The sequence below is a fragment of the Eptatretus burgeri genome, chromosome 10 (genome assembly GCF_056783735.1).
Source record: "Eptatretus burgeri isolate ZD-2024b chromosome 10, Ebu_testis_v1, whole genome shotgun sequence".
In the NCBI taxonomy this organism is placed as follows: domain Eukaryota; kingdom Metazoa; phylum Chordata; class Myxini; order Myxiniformes; family Myxinidae; genus Eptatretus; species Eptatretus burgeri.
The window spans coordinates 76,457,479-76,484,788 of record NC_140970.1 but is presented as its reverse complement, the minus strand read 5'-3'; the positions used below and the strand labels follow the sequence as shown (position 1 = coordinate 76,484,788).

Below are 27,310 nucleotides of genomic sequence, written 5' to 3'. Positions count from 1 at the left end.
CATTTGCCTCCGTGCCAAATAAATATGTACGATAGACAAACTTCTCACTTTAAAAGTTCCACGTTGCATTGCAACAATAAATTTGAGCCAAGCTGCAATTTTACCACTGGTGATGAAGAATATATATATATATATATATATATATATATATATATATATATATATATATATATATATATATATATATATATATATATATATATATATATATACACACACATTAGATTCGATTAGATAAGCTGGAATGCATTGTCGCTGTGCTGCAGACTGCTTCGAAAAAGGTGAGTGCCAGCTGAGGGTCACAGGTTCAAGTCTTATCAATGACCTCCCATGACCCATATTCTCAAAGGCCGAGCACCACCACCTGCCCAAACGTTAGAAGTGGGGCCTGTGCCTCGTGGAAGCTTCGAAAGGTTAGGAAAAACCACCAAAGCAGAAGGAAAATAAGGGGATTAACAGACAAAACAATGATGATCGACTTCTCGGTGGCCCATCATGGAGGTGCGCTCTATTCCCCAAAGCGTTATGCATAATGGCTTGGTAAAGGTCATGTAGGAGGCAGTTATTTTCATTGTTATGGCCAGATCACTCATGCTGTAGTGTTACATGCTATTGGGAAGATTTGAATAGCTAAAAGGTGACATGTTGGCAAGTGTGCTGAGCAAGCGATGTTCTTCTATTCACACTCAGCACTGAGCCTTTCGACTATCCAACCGACGCAGGTGAAAACATGTGATGTTATCGGATGATGCAGGTTCATTTCCATGGAGCATCACGAAGTCATCACGGCAGTTATACACCGCAAGTCCTAATCAGGTAATGTGGTCAACTTGATGCTCAGACCGTTGGGAACTGAACCCAGAAGCATGGTATCTCCCCATCCCCTCAATCCTCCCTGCTCCCCTCAATAAATAAATATTGTTTAAAAATCATTAATTTGGAAAAGCTCGGATGGAGTAATTTCACTCGCAGCTTGGGTAATTACATTTCTGCCAATTGTAAACTTTTGTTTTAAAACAATTAGCAATGAACTCATTACAAATGACAAAACATTTTCACATTTCCGAAGAAGCCAACTATAACTACTCCCAGCCATTATATGCCATTGATTAATAATGGGATATACAGTGCATGCGAAAAATGAAAATCACATCAAAGGGCAAAGCTAAAAATAAAAATGAAAATAATTTGAATCCTTCAATCATTTCTATGCCCGAAAATCTCAACCGATTCAGATACATTATGACGATTTTTCACCAATCGATGTATTCCACTGCAGCGCCAAGTGGAATGGTCATTGCTCTTTGACAGAGGGTGGGTGTCAGATCGCCAAGGCAACACTCCTGTGGTATCCAGGGCGACAACGAGGAGCCAATCAAAAATTCATGACTTGAGCAGTGACAGCTCAGAGAACAATGGTTTGAATGAGTCTGTGCTCGGTCGTTTGGCTAGACCAATCTCAGGACGTCACGTCTGCCAGTGGTGGTTAGGGGTCTGTGATGAGAATGGACGCAACTCATTCCTCATTTTTCTGAGTCGTATGGAACACAGAAAATAGCTGTCATTAAATCGGCAAGCAAAGTCGGTAATTTCCTACGAGAGGCATCGCAGAGCGAACATTGTGCCGATAATAGTCAATCAATCAATGGCATCAATCGGTACGTGCTGGTTGCCCTGCCAAGGAGCTGTCATGTCAGTGCAATATGCATTGCGCACAGGGACGCCCTGTTAATAACACGTGCAATAAAAAGCTTTGAAAGCAAGAAACTGCAAATTTGCAAGAGGATTAAAAGGCAGCTGATGTTATTATGTGCTTGGAAAACACTGCGCGTATCCATGCAGTGACCAGCAGCAGCAAAATCCATTTGGTGGGTTATAAAGTGCACTCAGAATCGACCATCAGGATGCTGCAATTGACCATCAGGAGGTGGTACGCCAAGAAAAGAAAATGCATCATTATTTTGTTAATGGTGAAATGGCATTTTTCTGGTCAAGATAATCAACTCAAGTCAGTGGCTGTCTCTGCGAGGGTTAGTGTGAAATTGGCTTTTGTCAAGAAACGTGGGATAGAATTTCACAATGTACAATACGATAAGAAAAATGACCACTCCGAATACTGTACATTGTGGATTTCACGACAAGGATGAAATGGAACACTTCGGTTCTCAGTCTCACAGGTGTGAAACGATTACATTATTTAATTACTTAAAAAATTTTTTTTACAGCAGTGAAGCTCATGGAAAAAGCAAGGTGGAACTGACAGTGGGTCAAACATTAAAGGAATAATCAAACAGGAAAAGAAGAAAGGGAAAAGGGGAGGAAAGAATGAAACTAGCAAGTGAGATGGTTGGGATGGAAAGGTTCATGGGGGTAATAAAAATAATCAGACCGAATTTGGGAAGATGAGAGATGGCGGTACACTGCTTGCTTGAAGCCATGCAGGGAAGAGTGAGACAGAATTAACAGCTTCTGAAAGGTGGTTCCATTGACAGGAGAAGTGAGGAATAAAAGTTTGAGGTGTGCAATGAGACGGGATTGTTGAGGTTAAACCAGGAAGGAGTTTCTGAAAGAATCCATGGATCCTCGAGTGGATTGGGAGTGTCGGATGACTAAGAGAGGAGAGGGAGAAATATTGGAGAAAATGCGATAAATAACAGAGAGACCACTGACATTCCTGATCTATAAAAGCAACAGGCCTTGTACTTCGGCCTCATCATGGGAGATTCCAATAATTTTGAGATATTTAGATTCCACAGAATCCAGAAGAGACAGATGTGATGCTGGGGCACCACCACAAAGTGGTGAGCAGTATTTAATTGAGCGATGGACAAAGGCCATGTGGACAGAGTAGCTCTGATTTTCCAGGGAAATATTTGGATTGATCAAGAAGGCCCAGTCTGCAGCTGGCTCTGGATGTCAGCTTTGTTATGTGGTTGGCTCAGGAAGGTGAAAGTTCAAGAAACTGAACATATGTGTGTGTATGTATGTGTGTGTGTGTGTGTATATATATATATATATATATATATATATATATATATATATATATATATATATATATATATATATATATATATATATATATATATATATATATATATATATATATATATATATATATATATATATATATATATATATATATATATATATATATATATATATATATATATATATATATATATATATATATTGTTGTGGTTACCAGATTCGCAAACCACCATTCAGGTCCCTTAGGTGAGGTATCTCGGTAAGTGCATGTGTAGTTAGGCCCAAACCCGTTGTCTAGTGGGAATACATGTCATTTATACGTGCTGCGACTCTTCAGGATAGCCGTTTTTCTTTTACTATCTTTATTTTGGACCAACAGCCATGATCACAACCACAACATCAACCACCGACCACAACCACCGCTTCACCACAACCGCCACGACCTTCACGCACACCTCACAACCGTAGCATCGCCACCGTTCTTGCCCCGCTGTGGGTACCGGTGTTGGACTCATGCAGAACGCGCGTCGAACAGCGTGTACAAAATCACGGATTTTCTGCTTCAAAAACGGATCGAAAACGACACACGCCCACTTTTTGCCGTCCAATCGGTGAGCGAGGGGCGAATTGGCCCCGCCCCCAGGGCGATCGATATATGCAAATTTGTGGATCAAAAAGCCTTCACGCCCACTTTTTCTCGGGCCAATGGGGAGCGAGGTGAAAGGTCAAAGGGAGGGGGTCAAAGGCGAAGTTACGGGGGGGATAAAAGGACGGTGTTCGTCAGTCAAAGGAGTCGTAAAAGTCGGAACGAGGGAGTCAGCAGAACGAGAACGAGGAGTCGCAAGAGGGAACGAGAGAGTCGGAGGGTGGAGAGTCGGAGAGTCCAGAGGCGGAGAGTAGGAGAGTCGGAAGCAGGAGAGTCGGAAGCAGAGGGTCAAGACTTCGCGGGCGGTGGAGCTGCTCGTCGTGTGCGTTGGAGTCGGAACGGAGGGGACGGAGCTGTGGAAAGGCGGCGACACCAGACGAGGGGGTGCTCGCGTCGTGCAGGAAGCTGCACCCGAGGGAGGCCGACAGCGCGACCTGGCCGAGGTGGAGACGCTCGTCGCATATAATAAAGATCCTCTATACCCCGAGCATCAGCAACCCCCTCCTGTTCCCCCCCCCCCCCCCCGCGCTGAGATAGTGCGACCAAGGGGGCCCCGTTCCCACCCCCTGCCAGGCACTGTCCACGAGGCCCGCGGGTTGCGGGGCCATCGCCGCTCCGCGTCTCATCACCAAACGGGTAGGCCCGACCCGGTCTCGGCCCCAGGCCTACCTCATTCTTGAGGTATTTCTTTTCCTTGGTTTTGGGTATGTGTTGTCGGCGCCGTCTGTGAAGTAGAATTGTGTAAGTGTTGCCGTGTGCTCGGTAGTCGGTATTAGCTCTGCACTGTGTTTTCACTTTTATGTTTGCTTTTTGTGTAAATGGAATTGTGTTTTCTTTTTTTGTGTGCATTTGGTGGAATTGTATTTGTGTGCTTCCCGTGTGCCGAGAATAAACGTGCTTTATTGTTGAACTGTTTCCCGCTTCGCTTCGTCTTTTCCCCCATTGAACCCTCATCTTGCTTCACGTAAAGGGTTGGTAGTGGGCTGAATACGCCCGATAATTAATCGAACCGTCGAGGTCGACGATAACACCGCTCGGTTATTCTGATAGTACGGAACGGGTCGCTTAAGTGGCCCGTGTCCGAAGTCGACCTGCGGCGAGGTGCGATCGCCCGGTCTACCCTCCGCGTGGGTACTTAGGTAGTTCGAATTTGGCGAGCAACCCTATCCCACGCGGGGGCTGATTGGCTCGATCGCGGTGAGACCGAAAGGTCCACCCGTGACTGGTTCCCGGCGTTAGTCCGAGAGGGTCACGACTGGATTGTCCGTCCGGTGGGCGACGTGCCGCGATTCGAGTTACGTGGCCGTTCGCACGCCGGCGGGCGCGAAGACCGCAACACTGGTGTCAGGAGTGGGATACAAATTCATCGCCCTCCTCGCGGCACTGGTATCGGAGAACAGGAAAACGGGCTCTCCTGTCTCCGGCTAAATTTACGGGAATCGGTCCAGGGGTGAGAGAAGCGACCCCCGATTCCCTCCAAATTACGAGCGAGCAAATTAACCCTTCACGAGGAGCAAGATGGCGTCTCAAGGCGAGCGGGAGCCGGGGGTATTAGAAATGTATATGTGTAGTAATGTAGAATCCATGGTCCAGGATGGAATCCCTGAGCAGGAAATGTTGATTGTGCAGGAACACGGACTCGCCCAACTGAACCCAGAACCTGAGGTGGGTGCGGCAGCGGCCGCAGTGTATGACACCTCCCCTCCCCCTCTCCACCAAAACCCTTCCCCGACCCCTGCCGAAACGGCTCACCCAAGCGCACCCGACATGACCCAGCTATTCACCATGCTGGCAAAAATGTATGCGGAAACGACAGCAAAGATGAATGCGAAAATGATCGAAAAAATGGATACAAACACAAACGAAATGAAAGACATGAACAAGCAAATAAACGGAATGGAAGCAAACATGAAGGAAGAAATGAAAGAACTACGGGGTGAGACGCAGAACATGGGCCGATGCCTGCAGGCGGGCATGAAGGCCGTGACCAGGGAGATAAAAATGGCGACTCCACGTGTAGGAACAAACGAGCTGGGTGGGGGTGCAACGGCTGACAGGCCCGCGGTGGAGGCGGGTGAAAAAATAATTCGTGGAACGTGTTGGGCGAGGGTCGTGACGATGACCGAAAGGGAAAAATTAAATGGGGAGACCAAAACGTGTGAGACGAGACACGAGGTGACGACAACAGAAATAATAGTTGAGACAAGGGAGGTAAAGGGTGAAGAGTTGGCAGAGACACGGGAGATGGGAACGATAGAGGGAAGACTGCACGATGAAGACGGGGTAAGTGACGCGCACGCACACACGGAGGTAGTGGAGGACAATGGGGATGAGCTCGCGGAGCGTGTAGGGACCCGGTGCGAGCAGCGGGATGGCCTCCTCCAGGAACGAGGGGAGGGAGTATGCCCCCTTGAGGCGAGTCACGACCAGGTGAGTTCGGTCGTGTTTTGCGAGGTTGAGGGGACGGGTGCTGTGGACGGGTGCACGGAGAGCTTGGGGGGTATAGAGGCCCCGGAGACCCTTGTGGGGACACGAATCCCCAGTATGGTTGTCCCTGTGTGTGTGGTGCAAGGTGTGAGTGCGTCCCCGTGTGTGGAAGCGACCCCGTGTGTGAGTGGTGTGGTGGCGATGGTGCCGGAGTGTGTGCTTCCCAGCACGCCGTGTGTGGATGAGGCACCGTGTGTGAGTGTCGCCGTGTGTGTGAATGAGGCACCGCGGGTGAGTGCCCTCGCGTGTGTGGGTGAGGCACCGCGGGTGAGTGCCCCCGCGCGAGTGAATGGAGCACCACGTGTGAGTAGTATGGTTTGTGTGAGTGGTGAGGCACCGTGCGTGAGTGAACGGCCGTGTTGCAAGGTCGCTGTGTGCAAGGGAGACCGTGTGTGTGAGAGAGCGGTATGTGAGGGAGATGTCGGTTGGCATGCGGGAGCACGCAGCCGCGTCTCCCGGTGTGAATGTGATGGTGTGGACTGTGTGCGTCGTAACACGCAGGTATGCGTGGGTTGAATGGAGACGACGACGGCGACATGGGAGAAACGAAAGCCGAGTAGCGGCTGTAGTTGTTTCGAGGACCGTGCCGGGTTCACCCAGCAGTGAGCACGCGGTTCGTGCTGTGCAACGCACGAGACCACCACGTGCTCGCTTGCGAGAGTGAAGTCCCGGTCCGGAAACGCCAGCGGTGGATTTGCCGATCCCGCGGACGGACAAAGTTAGGCAGGTAAATGGATTTGGACCGGACGGGTTCTCCACGCGATCGTGTGTGTGAAGCTCCAACGGGCAAAGCACATGTGTTCGCGTGGGAAACCCCTCGAGACGTGGGGCTTGTGTTTTTTTTTTATGCGCACGGTGACGTCATGGCTGCACGTGGGGTTGGAATCCGGCAGGAGGGGTATCTCTGCCGGATGGTCCCGTCCAAGGAGGGACGAGGAACACGTGCAGCTGCATGACGTCACGGACAGGTGCAAAGTGCGCGAGCTCTGAGTTGCCGCGCAGATGCTGCGCTGGGAAAAAAAAAAAGGAACAAGCCTCACTTTCGGGTACACAGGATTCCTGGGAAAGGGGTGGAAGACCCCCTTACCCGGGGCACAGGATGGAAACTAGTTAGGGGGAAGGGTTAGCTTAGTTAGACCGACTTCATGGGGCAGGGGTAAGTCCTCATGGAGTCCGTGGAATGGATTAGGTAGAGGGATTGTAGCCAGATTTAGGTTGGGAAATAAAATGAGACATTTGAGGACAGTGACAGACTTTGGATGTGTAGAGGGGACGTAGTTTAGCTACGTAGTGTTAAAAGGAACGTGCTATAGTTTAAGGGACTACGAGGGAGCACGAGTTAGTTAGGGGGTGCAGTGAGAAGGATGGCAGAGTTCAGTGGTGAGTGTGTTGAAGAGTTGGTGAGTGAAGTGGAAGCATGTGCTTGGTGAGTGAGTGAGGCCAGCGGGTCTGTGTGTGTGTGGAGCGAATGGGGAATGCATGGTGCGATGAGTGATTGGGGGGAGGAGTGACTCCCGCCCAAGGGACCCCGGGGTCAGAGTAAAGTGAGTTAGCTGGGTTAGTCAAATTGAAAAATGGAGGTCGTTTTGCTGTTGGTGGGAATGTAGGCTCGAGACCCATTTGGAGGGGTGCAGGAGCCCTGTTGACAGGCTTGGGAGCGTGGCTGCGAAAGGTGAGTGTCGCTGAGTGGGTACCCTGGGCACCAGGCTAGTCGGCCGCGGTAGGCCATGGGCCCATGGGGGGCCGGGATAGAGTAGTGGGCACGGGTGCGCCTGCTTGGTGCGGGGGCCCGGAGCGCCATTGGCCGCGTGGGCAGTGTTGTGGGCAAGGGTGACCCTCGGAAAGGGGCCCGGGAAGCCAGCCTGCCACGTGTGCGTTTCAGGGAGGTGCCATGGGGGCACTCCCCGGTGTTAGGGAGCTGGTAGGCTCGGAGGCAGTGTAGTGCCCGGGGGTGCCATAGCGGGAGATTCGGCAGAGGGTCGTGCCTGCCAAAGGGAGCCACGTGTCCCAGCCAGGAGACCGTGTGAGGGCACGGAGAGAAAATTGGGGGGCGAGGCCCGAAATTGTAAGGACACCAACACAGGCGACGGGAATCTGGGTTGTTAGAACCAATAGTTTAAGCGAGAGGCGCTTGTTGAAAGCCCCGGGGTAGTTTAACAGTTAAATGGATAGGGTAGATTAGGAAGTGTACCCCTCCGCACCATCCATCCCCTTGCTCTCGTTGTGGGCCGCTGGACCCACTTTGGGTTAGATCGCCGAACTCTGGGGAGGCCATTCTGAGGCTTCGTTGGGCCTCGACACAGGACGCTAGCTCTCCCTTATTCCCCTCCGGGAAGGGAACGTAGGGGTTGGGAGTAGGCTAGGTGACAGGATAGGTTAGCCGAACAAAGACGATAAAGGGGGTTAGGGGACGATTTATAGTGGGGAAGTAAAAATAAAAACAACAAAAAAATAAGTTGGGGCTAAATTGGGGTTTGACAAATTAAGGGAGTGGGTATGTACAGTGACAGGCAAAGGCGATAGGTTGGGAGGGAGACAGGTAGGTAGGTCCGAGCCCGCCTTCCGAGTGGCCAGCACCACCGCACTCCCTCCACCAACCTCCACTGAACGGCAAAGGCTGGCCAACTTCATCGGCTGGCCGTGTTTTGCTTCAAGGCGGAGGCCGGCCAAGTTCATCGGCAGCTGTGTGCTGCAAGGCCTGTGCCGGCCAGTTCATCTGCTGGCTGTTTTTCTTCGAGGCCTGTGCCGGCCGGATCATCTGCAGCTGTGGTGCTTCAAGGCCTGTTCCGGCCAGTTCGTCTGCCGGCTGTGTTTGCCTGCAGCGGCCTTCTTCTGCGGGCTTTGTTTGCCTGCTGCCTTTGCCATGCCATGCCCACTGCCCCTGTTCACCAGCCCCGTTCAATTTTTGCTTTGCCCCCCCCTGTTCATTTCCATGTGCGCCAGGATCCGCAAGGCAACAGTTTGCAAGCTGCGAGAACTGCCCCGTTGGCAGCTACAACACGGGCCTGCAGTGGCAGCCCGTGCACCGTGTTTTGCGTCCATCCATTCATCCATTCATTCGTTGTGCTCATTGCGTGTGCCACTTGAGCTGGCACGGAGACTGCGTTTGTGCAGCCCATGCACCGTTGTGGTTCACTGCATTCGGTCCATCCATTCATCCATCCATTCGTTGTGCTCATTGCGTGTGCCACTTGAGCTGGCACGGAGACTGCGTGTGAGCAGCCAGCCACGTTCCCTGTCACCTGCATTGTTTGAGCCAGAGACTGCATGCGGGCAGCCTGGCTCCCTGCTAACTGCTTTTCTTTTGCAGAGTTCAATGATCCTGGGCCATGGTTTAGTGTAAAATTTGTAAGTTAAGGTTAAGATGTACTGTACATATGAGTGCGCCCCCGGCATGTTTGTCTTAGCGCCGGCAATTTTATTTAAGTCGTCCGTGTGAGTGGGTTTGTTTAGATAGTTACGCAGCACTCAGGTTATTTATTTTGGGGACATGAATACCATGAATGTCGCACTCAGGGATCCGTAGGTAAAATGTACTAGGGGAAAACTACACATGATGGCACACGAAAATTTGACGACTCGGGACGAGTCTGTAAAAAGGGAAGGGGGTAGTGTTGTGGTTACCAGATTCGCAAACCACCATTCAGGTCCCTTAGGTGAGGTATCTCGGTAAGTGCATGTGTAGTTAGGCCCAAACCCGTTGTCTAGTGGGAATACATGTCATTTATACGTGCTGCGACTCTTCAGGATAGCCGTTTTTCTTTTACTATCTTTATTTTGGACCAACAGCCATGATCACAACCACAACATCAACCACCGACCACAACCACCGCTTCACCACAACCGCCACGACCTTCACGCACACCTCACAACCGTAGCATCGCCACCGTTCTTGCCCCGCTGTGGGTACCGGTGTTGGACTCATGCAGAACGCGCGTCGAACAGCGTGTACAAAATCACGGATTTTCTGCTTCAAAAACGGATCGAAAACGACACACGCCCACTTTTTGCCGTCCAATCGGTGAGCGAGGGGCGGGTGGCCCCGCCCCGAGGGCGATCGATATATGCAAATTTGTGGAGCAAAAAGCCTTCACGCCCACTTTTTCTCGGGCCAATGGGGAGCGAGGTGAAAGGTCAAAGGGAGGGGTCAAAGGCGAAGTTACGGGGGGATAAAAGGACGGTGTTCGTCAGTCAAAGGAGTCGTAAAAGTCGGAACGAGGGAGTCAGCAGAACGAGAACGAGGAGTCGCAAGAGGGAACGAGAGAGTCGGAGGGTGGAGAGTCGGAGAGTCCAGAGGCGGAGAGTAGGAGAGTCGGAAGCAGGAGAGTCGGAAGCAGAGGGTCAAGACTTCGCGGGCGGTGGAGCTGCTCGTCGTGTGCGTTGGAGTCGGAACGGAGGGGACGGAGCTGTGGAAAGGCGGCGACACCAGACGAGGGGGTGCTCGCGTCGTGCAGGAAGCTGCACCCGAGGGAGGCCGACAGCGCGACCTGGCCGAGGTGGAGACGCTCGTCGCATATAATAAAGATCCTCTATACCCCGAGCATCAGCAACCCGCTCCTGTTTCCCCCCGCGCTGAGATAGTGCGACCAAGGGGGCCCCGTTCCCACCCCCTGCCAGGCACTGTCCACGAGGCCCGCGGGTTGCGGGGCCATCGCCGCTCCGCGTCTCATCACCAAACGGGTAGGCCCGACCCGGTCTCGGCCCCAGGCCTACCTCATTCTTGAGGTATTTCTTTTCCTTGGTTTTGGGTATGTGTTGTCGGCGCCGTCTGTGAAGTAGAATTGTGTAAGTGTTGCCGTGTGCTCGGTAGTCGGTATTAGCTCTGCACTGTGTTTTCACTTTTATGTTTGCTTTTTGTGTAAATGGAATTGTGTTTTCTTTTTTTTGTGTGCATTTGGTGGAATTGTATTTGTGTGCTTCCCGTGTGCCGAGAATAAACGTGCTTTATTGTTGAACTGTTTCCCGCTTCGCTTCGTCTTTTTCCCCATTGAACCCCCATCTTGCTTCACGTAAAGGGTTGGTAGTGGGCTGAGTACGCCCGATAATTAATCGAACCGTCGAGGTCGACGATAACACCGCTCGGTTATTCTGATAGTACGGAACGGGTCGCTTAAGTGGCCCGTGTCCGAAGTCGACCTGCGGCGAGGTGCGATCGCCCGGTCTACCCTCCGCGTGGGTACTTAGGTAGTTCGAATTTGGCGAGCAACCCTATCCCACGCGGGGGCTGATTGGCTCGATCGCGGTGAGACCGAAAGGTCCACCCGTGACTGGTTCCCGGCGTTAGTCCGAGAGGGTCACGACTGGATTGTCCGTCCGGTGGGCGACGTGCCGCGATTCGAGTTACGTGGCCGTCGCACGCCGGCGGGCGCGAAGACCGCAACAATATATACATATATATATATATATATATATATACATATATATATATACATATATATATATATATATATATATATATATATATATATATATATATATATATATTGTTACGGTTGTGGAAATTCGCATTACACCATAAAGAGTCCTCAGGTAAGATATCTCGATAAGTCCATGTGTAGTTAGCCCAAACCCGTTGTATAGAGGGAATTTAGGTGATCCATCCGGGCTGCGACGCTTTGAGTTAGCCATTTTTTCTGTTCTATCTTTTATTTCAAACAAACAGCATCTCAACAACCACGCCATCCCCACCACAGCGCCAACCACACTGCAACCATGCCACCTCCACCATCTACACCACCACATCTTCGCCACTCGCCATTCAATAGGCCCCGTGCAGTTACGAGCTCCGCGGAAGAACAAAAACCACCAACGATGCTCGGGGGTTTTTCCCGCCTGTTTCTCCCATCTAAATTCTCCGCGCTCGGTGTGGGGGAAGTGCGATCCGAGCCGGGAGTCAAAGGTGAGAAAAGGTGGGGGCCTCTTTTTGGGGGAATACGTCTCTGGCCCTGAGCCAAAAACTGACTACCCCGGCCCCCGCACGGGGCGGGGTGGAGGGAGAGCGAGAGGGCACGCCCCCCTTCGAGAGCCTTCCCCAAGAAGCTCGAAGGGAGGTGGGGCCGAAAATGGGGCGGAGCGAGGGGCGGAGCCCTGCGCTACAAAAGGCGGACAGCACGGACCTTAAGTAAGTTGAGTTGGTTTTTCGAGGCTTCCTGTCTCCTTGTCTTCGAGAGTTCCTGTGTTCTTTGGGGTTGTTTGAGCTTCTGGGCTGGACGTCGTCTTCTTCTTGGCGCTGCTTGTCTTGTCGGGGGAAGAGGCCCTGCGCTCGCGGCTTGGCGAGCAGCCTGTCAACGGAGGCACGGACGGGAGACGCGGCAGCGCCGGTTGTGAGGTGGACCTGCGCATCCGGATGAAGAGTGCCGGAGAGGGTTCGCCGGCCGCGAGAGAGGTCGGGGACAGGTGCGACCACGCTGACGGTTGTGGGAGAGGGACTCACCAGCCACGAAAAGGGAAGTCGCGACTTCTTTTCTTTTTCCTTTGCTTTTTGTGTAAATGCTTGTGGTGGCGCCGTCCGTAAAGTAGAACTGCGTAAGTGTTGCCGTGTGTCGGTCTTATTCGGTTTTAACTCTGCATTTGCTATTTGTTGCATTATTCTTTTGCTGTAAATACGTGCGTCTGTGTGTCTGCATGTGTAAATAAAATGCTTGATTGTTGAACTGTTCCCGCTCTGCTCCGTCTCCTTTCTTTTTATTGACTCTCCATCCTGCATCGCGTAAGAGATTCATAGTGGGTTTAAAACGCCCGGTAATTAATCGGAACCGTCAAGGCCGACGATAACTCCACTCGGTTATCGCTGTAATACGGAACGAACCGCTTAAGCGGTTCTTGTCTGGAGTCGGCCTGTGGCGTGGTACGATCGCCCGGTCGACCACTCGCGCAGGTACTTAGGTAGGTCGAATTTGGCGAGCAACCCTATCCTGCGCGGGTGGGCAATTGGCACGATCGTGGTGAGGTTAAACCCCCACCCGTGACTGGCTCCGGGCGATAGTTCCCGGAGGGTCACGACTGAATTGTCCATCCGGTGGGACGTGCCGCGATTCGAGTTACGTGGCCGATCGCACGCCGGCGGGCGCGAATTGGCAACAATATATATGTTGGACATACATATACATATATAAATACACACAAATAAACACACACACACCTCTCATCATTAGTATTATTAGAAATGGAGTTAGAATTGATAGAATCCATGGCCCAGGATGAAAGCCCCGAGCAGGAAATGTTTGTTGTGCAGGAACAGTTCCCCCCCCCCAACTGAACCCAGAGCCCAAAATGGGCGCAGCGGCGGCCACGGCATATGACACCTCCCCTCCCCCTCTCCACCAAAATCCCCCGATCCTCGCCGAATCGGCTCAGCCGAGTGCACTCGACATGGCCCAGCTATTCGCCATGCTGGCAAAGATGAATACGAATGCGCAACAAATGAATGTGAATATACAAAACAAAATGGATGCAAACACAAAGGCAATGAATGCGAACATAAACAACAAAATGGATGCAAACACAAAGGCAATGAATGCGAACATAAACAACAAAATGGATGACATAAAAAACAAAATGGACAATAATGTGCAAATGCAGCGGGAAGAGATGCAGAACATGGGCCGAAGCCTGCAGGCGGGCATGAAGGCAATAACAGGGGAGCTCAAAATGGCGACGCCACGTACTGGAGCGAACGAGGTGAGGGGGAGTGCAACGGCTGTCAGGCCCACAATGGAGGCGGGTGAGGGCGAAGTCATTCGGGGGACGTGTTGGGCGAGAAGCATAAAGGTGATGGAGAAAGTGATGGTGACACAGAGGGAAAAACTAAATGGGGTGACCGAAACGTGTGAGACGAGACACGAGGTGACGACGGAAAGAAGAAAAGAAATAATAGTTGAGACAAGGTAGGTAATGGGTGAAGAGGTGACTGAGTTGGCAGAGACACGGGAGACAGAGGGTCAATTGGACGGGTTGAAGACGAGCAGACACACACAGAGTTAGTGGAGGACAATGAGGGGGAGCTCGGGGAATGTGTCGTGACCCGGTGCAAGCAGCCGGATAGCCTCCTTCGGGAACGGAGGGAGACACTATGCTCCCTTGAGGCGGATCACGACCAGGTGGGTTCGGTCGTGCTTTGCGAGGTCGAGGGGAGGAGTGCTGCAAATGGATGCACGCCAAGCTTGGGGGGTATAGAGACCCCGGAACCCCTTGTGGTAGCGCGAGTCCCCAGCGTGAGTGTCCCGGTGTGTGTGGTTACGAGTGCTTGTCTGTGTGTGTGTGTGTGTGTGTGTGTGTGTGTGTGTGTGTGTGTGTGTGTGTGTGTGTGTGTGTGTGTGTGTGTGTGTGTGTGTGTGTGTGTGTGTGTGTGTGTGTGTGTGAATAAAATGCTTGCTTGTTGAACTGTTCTCGCTCTGCTTCGTCTCCTTTCTTTTTATTGACTCTCCATCCTGCATCGCGTAAGAGATTCGAAGTGGGTTTAAAACGCCCGGTAATTAATCGGAACCGTCAAGGCCGACGATAACTTCGCTCGGTTATCACTGAAATACGGAACGAACCGCTTAAGCGGTTCGTGTCCAGAGTCGGCCTGTGGCGTGGTACGATCGCCCGGTTGACCACTCGCGCAGGTACTTAAGTAGGTCGAATTTGGCGAGCAACCCTATCCTGCGCGGGTGGCCAATTGGCACGATCGTGGTGAGGTTAAACCCCCACCCGTGACTGGCTCCGGGCGATAGTTCCCGGAGGGTCACGACTGAATTGTCCGTCCCACCGGACGTGCCGCGTTTCGAGTTACGTGGCCGATCGCACACCGGCGGGCGCAAATTGGCAACAATATATATTGTTGTGGTTACCAAATTCGCAAACCACCATTCAGGTCCCTTAGGTGAGGTATCTCGGTAAGTATATGTGTAGTTAGGCCCAAACCCGTTGTCTAGTGGGAATAAATGTCATTTATGCGTGCTGCGACTCTTCAGGATAGCCGTTTTTCTTTTACTATCTTTATTTTGGACCAACCGCCATTGTTACCACCACCAGTCACAACATCAACCACCAACCACAACGCCGCTTCACCACAACCGCCACGACCTTCACGTCACACCTCGCAACCGTCGCATCGCCACCGTTCTTGCGCCGCTTGTGGGTACCGGTGTTGGACTCGTGCAGGGCGCGCGCCGAACAGCATGTACAAAACCACGGATTTTCCACTTCAAAAACGGATCAAAAACGACACACGCCCACTTTTGTTCCGTCCAATCGGTGAGCGAGGGGCGATTTGGCCCCGCCCCCAGGGCGTTGGAGGGCGATCGATATATGCAAATTTATGGATCAAAAAGCATTCACGCCCACTTTTTCTCGGGCCAATGGGGAGCGAGGTGAAAGGTCGAAGGGAGGGGGTCAAAGATGAGAAAGCGAAGCCACGGGGCTTATATAAGCGACCGTGTTCGTCAGTCAAAAGAACAGAGAGTTAAGACTTCGCGGGCGGTGGAGTTGGCAAGAAGGAGCTGGTCGTCGTCGTGTGCGTTGGAGTCGGAGCGGAGGGGACGGAGCTGTGGAGAGGCGGCGAGGGCAGACGAGGGGGTGCTCGCGTCGTGCAGGGAGCTGCACCCCAGGGAGGCCGACAGCGCGACCTGGCCGAGGTGGAGACGCTCGTCGCGGGACTCGAGGCAGAGTAGGAATCCTCGATACCCCGAGCATCAGCAACCCCCTCCTGTTTCCCCCCGCGCTGAGATAGTGCGACCAAGGGGGCCCCTTTCCCACCCCCTACCAGACACTGCCCGCGAGGCCCGCGGAGTTGAGGCACCATCGCCGCTCCGCGTCTCATCACCAGACGGGTAGGCCCGACCCGGTCTCGGCCTCAGGTCGCCTCATCCTTGAGGGTTCTCTATTCTTTTCCTTGGTTTTGGGTATGTGTTGTCGGCGCCGTCTGTGAAGTAAAATTGTATAAGTGTTGCCGTGTGCTCGCGTAATCGGTATTAGATCTGCATTGTCGCATTTGCTTTTTGTGTAAATTGCATTGTGTTTTTCTTTTCTATGTGCTTTTGGTGGAATTGAATATGTGTGCTTTCCGTTCAGCGCGAATAAATGTGCTTTGTGTTGAACTGTTTCCCGCTTCGCTTCGTCATTTCCTTCATTGAATCCTCATCTTGCTTCACGTAAAGGGTTGGTAGAGGGCTGAATACGCCCGATAATTAATCGAACCGTCGAGGTCGACGATAACACCGCTCGGTTATCCCGATAGTACGGAACGGGTCGCTTAAGTGGCCCGTGTCCGAAGTCGACCTGCGGCGAGGTGCGATCGCCCGGTCTACCCTCCGCGTGGGTACTTAGGTAGGTCGAATTTGGCGAGCAACCCTATCCCACGCGGGGGCTGATTGGCTCGATCGCGGTGAGACCGAAAGGTCCACCCGTGACTGGTTCCCGGCGTTAGTCCGAGAGGGTCACGACTGGATTGTCCGTCCGGTGGGCGACGTGCCGCGATTCGAGTTACGTGGCCGTCAGCACGCCGGCGGGCGCGAATCCGTAACAATATGTTGGACATACATATACATATATAAATACACACAAATAAACACACACACACACACACACACCTCTCATCACCCTCCTTCGACCTTAAATCAGTGTTTTCCTCCACCAACTTCTGACTCCTGAAGTTTTGAAGCTTTTCTTTCTGTACTGTACATTAAAGCATGACCAAAATTGTACAATGGTGCTGAGAGAAGAAAAAGAACAAAGGTGGAGCTCGATATCTAATATTGTTTTCGCTTTTTGGTGAGAGGGAAACTAAGAGAAGTAAACCCTGAAAGGAACTGGGGCACTCGATGCCTGTTACTCTTGGTTGGCAGGTGGATATGTGATTGAACTTCAACTTCAAATCCCTGGTCCTCAAGGTTGGGGGGTTATAGTCATGGCTAGCTCGCTGGATGTAAACTCTCAGGCTACAACCGTGGACATGAGATGCACCTGAGAGGTTGAACGTTGTTAATGACACCATTCTGAATGAAGGTGTAGCCTTGCCCAGCAGGGTTGGTGTGTGGGAAGTTTGCATTCAGAAGACAGCATCCAGTTACTTTAGGCCAAACTGATGAGGCTGAGTATGCACAGTCTTGTCATCTGACTGCTGTTCAAGAAGCTCGGGTGAGGAATTTGATGAGGTAGAGATTTGATTCTTAGAATGTTGGTAGTTTGTCAGGATGGGGTTGGGATATTGTAGATGCTGTGATCATGAGGGGAGTGTGGGGAGGGGGCGTGCTTACAAGAGACAAGATTGACAGGGAGTAGTGTAAGAGAGGTAGCTGAGTTATTAAAAGTTCTCTATAATGGGTGGAGGGCAGAAATAATGAAGTCGGATGAATTTAGGCAGGCACATCAGGTGGTGGACATTGTCAGGGTGATTGAAAGAGTGATGTCTCTAAATTTGATTATTGAGGGGGATTTGCTGAATGTCATTTCAGGTTATATGCCTCAGTTGGGATGAAAGGAGCATGAACAGTTGTAGTTCTGGAATGGTGTTGACTGCAGAGGACCGGGTGATAATTCTCCAGAGGCGGAAGGGGCATGTATGTTTTGAAATGGCTGGCAGTTATCAAGGTAGTGACAGCTATGGGACCAGAAATGAGGGAGATTGATGGATTTTGAAGACAACAGAGGGTTTGGAACTACATGTAGCAAACTCGGTTATTGTAAGAAGGAAGAACCTTTCAGATCAGATCATGTACCATGCTCTAAACAGAGCGTCCGTTCCGCCAAAGCAGTTTCTTAAACTAGAGTTACAATCCTGGACAGTTTGTCACTTTGACACAGATGAACATTTGATCACCTTTAAAAGTGGACCCCAAGGAGACAAATCAATTATTTCCTTGTGAGGCAAAAGGATAAATATAGGATCCTTGATGGTAATATGATTCCACGGGAGGCAGTAGTGTGTCAACAAAGGTCATAAGTGTAACATCAGAAGCTGTTTAAGAATGGGGGACATTAGGAAGGAAAGAGTTGGGAGAACACCTGCGTGTGGAACCTACAGGGTACCAATTTGGTCAGATTCAAGGAAATTCAGGAGTAATTACAATGTGCATTAACCCTTTGAGGTCTGGTGTTGGCTTAATGGTTAAGGTGGCTGGCTTAAGATCTTTGGTCCTGAGTTTGAGCCCCTGTCCAGCTGTTTAAATAACATCAGGTGGGTTGACTCAGCCTGTCATCCTTCTGAGGTTGGCAAAATGAGTACCAGCACACTGAGGTAATAAGTAATGGCTATTAACCCTTCTAGACCATCTATTTATTATGTACACAACAGCTGGTGAAAATGGGTGGGGGGGGGGGTTGAGAAGGAAAATGGGTTTGGAAGGGAAAATCAGAAGGAAAGTTGGGAAGTGGAGAGGTCGGAGGAAAAGTTTCCTCCATATTTGCAAATGTATTAAATAATGGTCTATTGTCGGTTGAGCTCTTGAACCTGAAGCATAGTTGGCAAACTTTAAAGGCACCATCAATGTTAGTCTTGTGAAGAGTCACATGTTGGGCTATGAACTCACAGCAGATGAGGACAGATGATGGCTACAGACATGCAGACACGCAGTTAAATCGGTTCCTACCAGAGACTCGACATCAGAGTTGACTGCAATAAAACTGTAGTCAGAGACATTTTAACTTGGAACTTACAGTGCCGATGTTGCCAATGCAGCGTGGTTTACTGACCACAGGCCACTGATGCTTACAGAGCGATGTGTGTCACTGACCTATCCGTACTGGGCATATTGGGTGTTTCTTCAGCTGTGGTTGGGCTTTGCTCTTGGGAAGTTTGAGTCAAGCTAAACCATTTGCTGCATACAAATCCAGACTTTTCTGGGTCGCTTAAACTTGGCCTCTGAACCTTTCCGAGTTTCGCTTAATTGATTCACCCATATGTTGGGTCGATTCAGTCGTTTTCTGTTTTCTTTCCTCCCTTTGAAAATGCAGGTGGACACGATTCTGCATACCTGCGCACACATTACAACCATAGGATGCTCAAATATATGTGTGACCATAATGGATGTGAAATGAGCTCACATTAAAAGTATATGTTTATTATCATCTTCTCCTATTTTCGCATTGTCTCCCTCCGAGAACATTCTCCAGATGTGACTGATCATGATTCTCATCACCAAATGCTGTAAGTGTAAAGTCAATTGTTAATTGACAGTTTTATAAGGACGTATATTTTGGCTTTTGGCAGACAGGATGGTAGTGCATTTCGCATTGAGCGATCTAGTCGGGGTTCGATTCCACACGCGACTATAAACTGGTGATTCGTAGGCAGGGCATCAGATCTCAAAGTGTGCCATCCCTCGGATAGACATTAGGTCAGATGTCCCATCTGCTAGCGTTCGCTGGTGGAAGTTAATGTTTCCACAGTGTCTTTTGTGAAGAGTCGCCGAATTACCGCCGGCACCCTGAACAAATTACAAATTCTTGCTTTGACTTTTGCTGAGAAGGTAAAGGCAAACCACACAGTGTGTAATCCTTAGCACGGGGCTGCATTGGTAGCGCTGAACCTGCCTTCGGACAGTGCACCACATGAGAGATTTTCACCTGCACCCAGTTAAGTCCTACAATTCATGTCTCTACTCTTACAAGTAGAGTTACTTTGCGTCTGCAATTCCATTTCAGGTAAATTCCTTCACACACCTTACCCCCTCTCAGGTCAAGGAGTTACGGTGCACCTGGGCAATATGTTGCGACAAAAACAAACAAACAAGATTTCATGAGGAATTACACCTTGTTATTGGTGAAGTTCCATGTTATTGGCTGAGCAAAGGAATACAACTTACTCTTGGTAAAGTTCTATTTTTTTTATCTTACCAAAACAAAGTTTTTGCAAAATATGTTAGTCAGCTTGTATGTTTTTTTTTGTTTGTTTGTTTGTTTGTTTGTCTGTAATCACGTATAACAAATTCTGCAGAGCACAGTTATCATTGGAAATTTTTGTAACTTCGCATATCAGAGGCCTATAGAGGTCCCTTTCAGTGCACAAAATTTTGAAGGTCAAGGTCAAAGGTCAAGGTCACTTTGTCGCAAATCAGGGGAGTCGACGAAACCCTTATTTTTTGAGTAATTTTGATCGAATCGTCTTCAAACTTCATGGGAATATAGTTCATGGTCTGGCGCTCAGCTGATTAATTTTTGGTGCCGATTGGCCTCGACCTTCATATGTTTTTTTATTTTTGTTTGTCTGTAATCACGTATAAATCACTCTGCAGAGCACAGTTATCATTGGAAATTTTTGTAACTTCGCATATCAGAGGCCTATAAAGGTCCCTTTCAGCGCATAAAATTTTGAAGGTCAAGGTCAAAGGTCAAGGTCACTTTGTCGCAAATCAGGGGAGTCTACAAAACCCTTATTTTTTGAGTAATTTTAATCGGATCGTCTTCAAACTTCATGGGAATATAGTTCATGGTCTGGCGCTCAGCTGATTAATTTTTGGTGGCGATTGGCCTTGACGTTCATGGTTAGCGCCTCAGGTCAAATTTTCAAGTTTTAGGAACCATATCGTATAGTACCTCAAATTGAACACCTCGATGAGTGCTTTCTAGATATGTCAAGCTTGAGATATTATGACGTCATTTGGTGACGTTATGAGGCAAAAGCATATTTTTCATGGTTACTCTGTAGAACGATTCTCATCGGAATCTCTCGTAGGCAGATATTCCTCAAGGAGTCACTCCTGGTGGATAGCAGCTCTGTTCACCTCAGTGTGACCTTAAAGAAGTCACACGTGGTCACCTTTTGGCAAGATACGGGTCACCCTGCGGGTGACATTGGTTTTTATTTCAATGTTTATTTTAACAACTGTGTTCCATGGTGCCTGCAATTAATATGTTCGCGGTGGAATTTTTTTGTTCATGAATAATTTTGGGATGTCTGAGATATTTGTTCTCATTGTGAACAAGAGAGCACAAGGGTGGCTCGGTTATGCATGTGCGAATTTCTGGATTTTAAGATACGAGCCATTGTAATGCAAACCATGATGTCACAATGCTTTGCCGATGGGATGAGGGAGTGAGAATGCATTGGCCCGGACATCAGACTCACAGGCCAGGTGAATGTTATAGATGTCATGTTATATTTTGAGTATATGTCGTCCCCCTAAAGAAGAAGACCTGCATCCCCTTTACGAATACCAGTGGTCGGGAGCCACTGTTGCTTTAAAAATTGGACTTCTGATGGTAAATATTAATCAGTTGTATAATGGTCTGTTTTAAATTGGGTTTTTGATTGCCACGAAGGAAGGCCCCTTTTGTATTATTAATAACAATTCTGCAGGACTTCAACATGAGTGGAATCGATATTGCTGCCCAGTTTAGTTCCAAATGATCCAATGCTTATTAACGGTGTGTGATGGGATGCATTTTTGAAGGTGCATTGCAGTCCATTTGCCAAATACGAATTCATTGTTATTGACAGAACTAGGAAAGCTCATTTAGTAATTGTGGACGTGTAACTCAGATTGCCATTTGTCTGCCATTAAGTTCCTGGGCAGTGGCGCCGTAGAGAGGCTAAAGCTGAATGACGGCAGCCGAGGGAGACAAGCCACGAGATGTAGCAGCTGCAGTGTATCTTAGTGAGAGGGAGCTTTTGGTCTCTGATAAAATCCCTCATGCAAACCATTTGTCCGGGCCGCGTGCCCGGCTGCTCGTGCCACAGTGCCAGACAATGGTGCCACATCGAGTCAGTAGGCGGGCCGGGGCTTATTCTCAGGGCTGGCAGTCAGAAAGGCCTGTCTCCTTGTATACTGCTACTCGTTTGCTTTGTCTTTTGAATAATATGACTTTTGTGTCAACACAATGGAAATATGGCAACAAGGGATAACACAATTCATGAAAAGGATAAAACAAAAGCAATTTTTCACCGAGGAATAGTTAATTCCTCATCATGTATTGTCTTCATTTTTACACCACCTTTTGCTTCCCTCAAATGCAAAATACGTCAGTCCCATTACAGTCCCACTATCACATACACAAAGTAAATATTTTCTTTTATAAAAGCCAAAATCATCCTTGGGGCAACCAAAAGCACTTGTTGGTGCTACCACACTGCAAAAAAATTGTCAGTCAATACTGCTTAAATCATGCTATCATCACCGAAGGTCAACGTTGTTTGACTGCACCTCGTCACTGAAGGTAGATGTTGTTTGTAAAGACAATGGCGTAAGAGAAAAATTAAATGTCTTCCAATTAAAAAGGTAATGTGAGAATTGCACGAACATGCAGGACTGTATTGTGATAAAATCAATAATGTCAGATGTGGCTGTTTTAAAGATATATTGAGTCAAATTAATTGAGTAGTCTAATGTAACCTTACAAGAAACCAAAGTCAGTTCTATTCATTTTGTGCAGACGACGCAAGCAAAATCTCGGAGAATGCATCAAAGCGGTTGGGATAACCAGCTTATTTACACACCCAAATTGAAGTAGGCCTGGGAGATGGATTTGAGCCCATATGGATCCAACGACAGACAGACAGAGAAAAAGGGAAAAAAAGGGAAAAAAAGGGAAAAAAAGGGAAAAAAAGGGAAAAAAAGGGAAAAAAAAGGGAAAAAAAAGGGAAAAAAAGGGAAAAAAGGGAAAAAAAGGGAAAAAAGGGAAAAAAAGGGGAAAAAAGGGAAAAAAGGGAAAAAAGGGAAAAAAAGGGAAAAAAGGGAAAAAAGGGAAAAAAGGGAAAAAAAGGGAAAAAGGGAAAAAGGGAAAAAAGGGAAAAAGGGGAAAAAAGGGGAAAAAAGGGGAAAAAGGGGAAAAAAGGGGAAAAAAAGGGGAAAAAAGGGGAAAAAGGGGAAAAAAGGGGAAAAAAGGGGAAAAAGGGGGAAAAAAGGGAAAAAGGAAAAGGGGGAAAAAGGGGAAAAAAGGGGGAAAAAAGGGAAAAAAAGGGAAAAAAAGGGAAAAAAAGGGAAAAAGGGAAAAAAGGGAAAAAAGGGAAAAAAGGGAAAAAAAGGGAAAAAAAGGGAAAAAAAGGGAAAAAAAGGGAAAAAAAGGGAGAGAGAGAGAGAGACAGAGAGAGAGAGAGAGAGAGAGAGAGAGAGAGAGAGAGAGAGAGAGAGAGAGAGAGATAGAAGAGAGAGAGAGAGAGAGAGAGAGAGAGAGAGAGAGAGAGAGAGAGAGAGAGAGAGAGAGAGAGAGAGAGAGAGAGAGAGAGAGAGAGAGAGAGAGAGAGAGAGAGAGAGAGAGAGAGAGAGAGAGAGAGAGAGAGAGAGAGAGAGAGAGAGAGAGAGAGAGAGAGAGAGAGAGAGAGAGAGAGAGAGAGAGAGAGAGAGAGAGAGAGAGAGAGAGAGAGAGAGAGAGAGAGAGAGAGAGAGAGAGAGAGAGAGAGAGAGAGAGAGAGAGAGAGAGAGAGAGAGAGAGAGAGAGAGAGAGAGAGAGAGAGAGAGAGAGAGAGAGAGAGAGAGAGAGAGAGAGAGAGAGAGAGAGAGAGAGAGAGAGAGAGAGAGAGAGAGAGAGAGAGAGAGAGAGAGAGAGAGAGAGAGAGAGAGAGAGAGAGAGAGAGAGAGAGAGAGAGAGAGAGAGAGAGAGAGAGAGAGAGAACAAGGATTCATGTATAACTGGCGATTATATATCCAATGTTGCCCCCCCCAGTTGGCAAGAGACCCGAGCCTTGATGATGTGTTTCTCAGATCAGTCATTTGTTGTGACTTATCTGTAAAATCCGTGAAAATGAATGTGAGCGACATTGAGTGCTCCCAGCAGCAAATCTGCACTGTAGAGCGTTCGTTACAATATTACCCGGAAAGCTTTGTACCAGGCGCCTGAAAAGATTTGTAACACAAAAAACGGACTTCCAAATGTCCCTTCGATGTTTCTCGTTGGGACACAATCGGTCCATTGACGGCTTCGGTTCTCGTGTGGTTGACCGCGTTCTGTGTCTCCCCAGCAACCGCAAACCTGCCATTGTTTGCGGTGCTGAATGGATGATAAAACCACAAAAGCCTTGCTTTGAGAATTTTTTTTTTCCCACCGATGTTTCTTTTGCAGAAGTGTCAACGTTTAAACGTGCCTGAGTGCAGCCCCAGGTCGGTTCGTGCCCGTGAGGCATTGGCAGCAATGCACTTGTCAGCCGAGGAGACAACATTACCAAGGGAAAATAAGGGGTCGAAGGTTAGCGCCTTTAAATAAATAAATACGCATAATCCCATTTTGTTCTGGCGGCACCCGCTGCTCAAGCAAAGTGGGATACAAGCAGGAAATGAAGTAATAAAACAGATTTCTGCACAGCCGGTACATTATACAGTACGTGCATTGCATCTCCAGCAAACCGGGAATGACAACTGACAAAAAAATATAAGACAAAGGTGAAAAGGATATTGCAAAAATGTTGAAGTGCTTTTCCACCGGGGGAGGAGGGAGTGGTGGGGGTGAGTGTAAAAAATTGAAGTTGTGTGGACATTAAACATTCACAGGTGAAATACCTTTTCACATTTCACGTTTGTCAAAGAATGAGCGAAAAGGACCCCTTATCATGAGTAGTTTAGAAATAAATTCTATTAAAACTTACGCCATAATGTGAAAATCAAAAAAACTAGAGCGAAGTCGATGGCGTGCCATCGCAAATCCCCGTGCTTCCCACCTCAACCGAAGCTGAAAGATGACGACAAAAAGTTCCACCAGGAATGACCCAATATCAAATTTTGAGTTAAAAAAATTCTTCGATTTTTACTCCTGTGACCCTAAGTCTTCACCCCCCTGGGGCAGAAACTGAGGTCAAATCAATTTTTTTTTAAACATATATCATGCGTCCCAAACGTTGATTACATTCACAAAGTTTCATGAAAAAAAATGTTTACAATTTACCAGTAATTGTATTTTTTTTAGTATTTGACCTTTTGACCCCACCCCAAGACCCCAGGGGAAAGGGGGGGAGGGGGAAATGATACTGCTCTCGTACCTTCTTGCCTTGAAGTGATCGTCACGACAAAGTTTGGTGAATTTCTGCACAACCATTTAGGAGATAGTGTGATGGATGGACAGACGGACAGACACACAGACAGACAGACAGAACCGATTACAATATCACCCCTGTTTTTTTTTTTTGGGGGGGGGGGGATTGTGAGGATAAAAATGGTTTTTTACACCATGTAGAAGCATGCAGAATAAGACACCATTTTGGAAATACATAGATTACAGTCGATCTGCATGCTGAGTTTTGTGTGCTGTATACGAAAGAAGACGTTGGTTGCATTTAAAGATCCCACGATCGAGAGGGCGAAAGAGAGAAAGAGTTAAAGAGTTGGAGTTACATAGATGAGGAGGTGTTACAAAGGGTTAGAAAAGGTTACAGAGATAAATAGTTGCAGAGAGAAAGTGAAAGAGAAAGGGTTAAATACAGAAAGAGAAAGACAAACAGAGAGAAAGAGAAAGAGTTGTCGAGATCAAACAGAGGGAGTTAGAGAAAAATAGTTAAACAGATAAGGGCATCAGAAAGAGAAATAAGTGAGTTAGGAAGAGAGTAGGAGAGGGGAGAGAGAGAGAAAGAGATAGGGAAAAAGAGAGGGGAGAGAGAGAGAGAGAGAGAGAGAGAGAGAGAGAGAGAGAGAGAGAGAGAGAGAGAGAGAGAGAGAGAGAGAGAGAGAGAGAGAGAGAGAGAGAGAGAGAGAGAGAGAGAGAGAGAGAGAGAGGAAAGAGAGGGGAGATAGAGAGGGAGAGAGAGGAGAGAGGAGAGAGGAGAGAGGAGAGAGGAGAGAGGAGAGAGGAGAGAGGAGAGCGCAGCGAGGAGAGAGGAGACAGGAGAGAGAGAGAGAGAGAGAGATATATATATATATATATATATATATATATATATATATATATATATATATATATATATATATATATATATATATATATATATATATATATATATATATATATATATATATATGGGTGAGAAAGGAGAGGGAGAGGTTTAATAATTAGTTTAATAATTATCACAGATAATTTCACTAAATGAGGAGAAAAATAATAAATGAAATTATTGTTTAACCCTGAAGGATTCCAAATTAAAATATTTTAATATGATCTGCACTTTGCCACATCCCACAGCTCCAAGAAATCCAGAAGACAAATTTGACTTATCTTGGCTGGTGACAGGAAATGCAAGGACCCGTGATGGCCACAACGACTACAGACGTTGTGAACGTGTCTGAGGCACGTGGAAAGTGCCGTGCCAATTTGCACCCTCCAGCGGCGCACGCCCGCTCGCCAGGCGACCAAGGCGGCCGTGCCCGGAGCCTGTTATTTCACGCAGCAGGGTATCCGGGCCTGTTTGCCAAGACCGATGGCTTTTTCTCTTCAGCACTGACTCGGAGCAACTCGCCTCAGTGTGGCTGTAAACAAAACAAGCACACTGCCTTGCCAATGGTGACTGTAACCCCACACATCACTCGGTGGTGCTCGCAAAATTTGACCAAAAGCGGTAATTAAAAATGGATGCCCCAGATATCTACCGCGCTGAACGTGAGGTGAGGGTGCACGCAGGTCGGCCTTTTACTACCGAGCCCGAATATCCTTACGGCGGCGCAGGCCGAGTGGCCCACAGCAGCAGATGGTTAAAAGTGGAACTCTTTGACCTGAATCCGATTTTTCAGCCTGAGAAAGATTTTGCAAGGAAATGCTTCGCATCAGGGTTGAGGTGATTTGTGTGAAGCTGGTGTGGCACGGAGTCCAAGCGCGAAAATGAAACAAAGGGTTGAGCCACAGGCAGGCCTATCGAGCATGGGAGGGGCGGGTGCTGAGCCATGATAGACGGTCAGTCGGCGAACCTAAGCAACCGACGCCAGCAATTGGAGCAATGGCGTTCTCATGGGTAATGGCTGTACGCTCTGCCAGTCACCGAGTTGCGACCGTGTTGCCCTCACGCAGCGTTCACATGCTTTCTGTGGTAGAACGAGGTGGTGCTAATGGCCGACAAATGCTTGATATCGACTAGGATGAAAACAATACTCTATTAATCATTATAATTTCCCCTGAGGTTCCTCCCGTTATGCACTTTACCCCGATCGTTGTGGGATCAAACCTAACTAACCGCCCCACTAATGGTGCAAAACAGGCCAGAGCTTGTTGTTTCACGAATGCGATATTAAGCTGGCTGTCTCATCCACTTACATTGGACGGTAAAAGCGAATGCTTCTATTATGCTTTATAGTTGTTGTTTTTATTTATTTATTTGGGAAAGAGCTTCCTTTAGCAATCAGAATATCAAGAATCCAATGG

The 27,310-nt window shown here is 48.5% G+C and overlaps 2 protein-coding genes across 6 annotated transcripts in view; one reads left to right on the top strand and one right to left on the bottom strand.

Annotated features, from left to right (window-relative positions):
* LOC147018905 (ephrin type-B receptor 2-like) overlaps nt 1-27,310 on the bottom strand; it is a 245,289-nt gene that overhangs the window by 113,240 nt on the left and 104,739 nt on the right. The gene's annotated exons all lie outside the window — the stretch shown is intronic.
* Nucleotides 4,165-27,310, top strand: part of LOC147018903 (uncharacterized) — a 202,290-nt gene continuing 179,144 nt past the window's right edge. Inside the window, exon 1 of the mRNA XM_085899018.1 lies at nt 4,165-7,335. Within this exon, the coding sequence (XP_085755144.1) occupies nt 5,153-6,637 (1,485 nt within the window). The 5' untranslated portion in view covers nt 4,165-5,152 and the 3' untranslated portion in view covers nt 6,638-7,335. The remainder of the gene's footprint in view (nt 7,336-27,310) is intronic.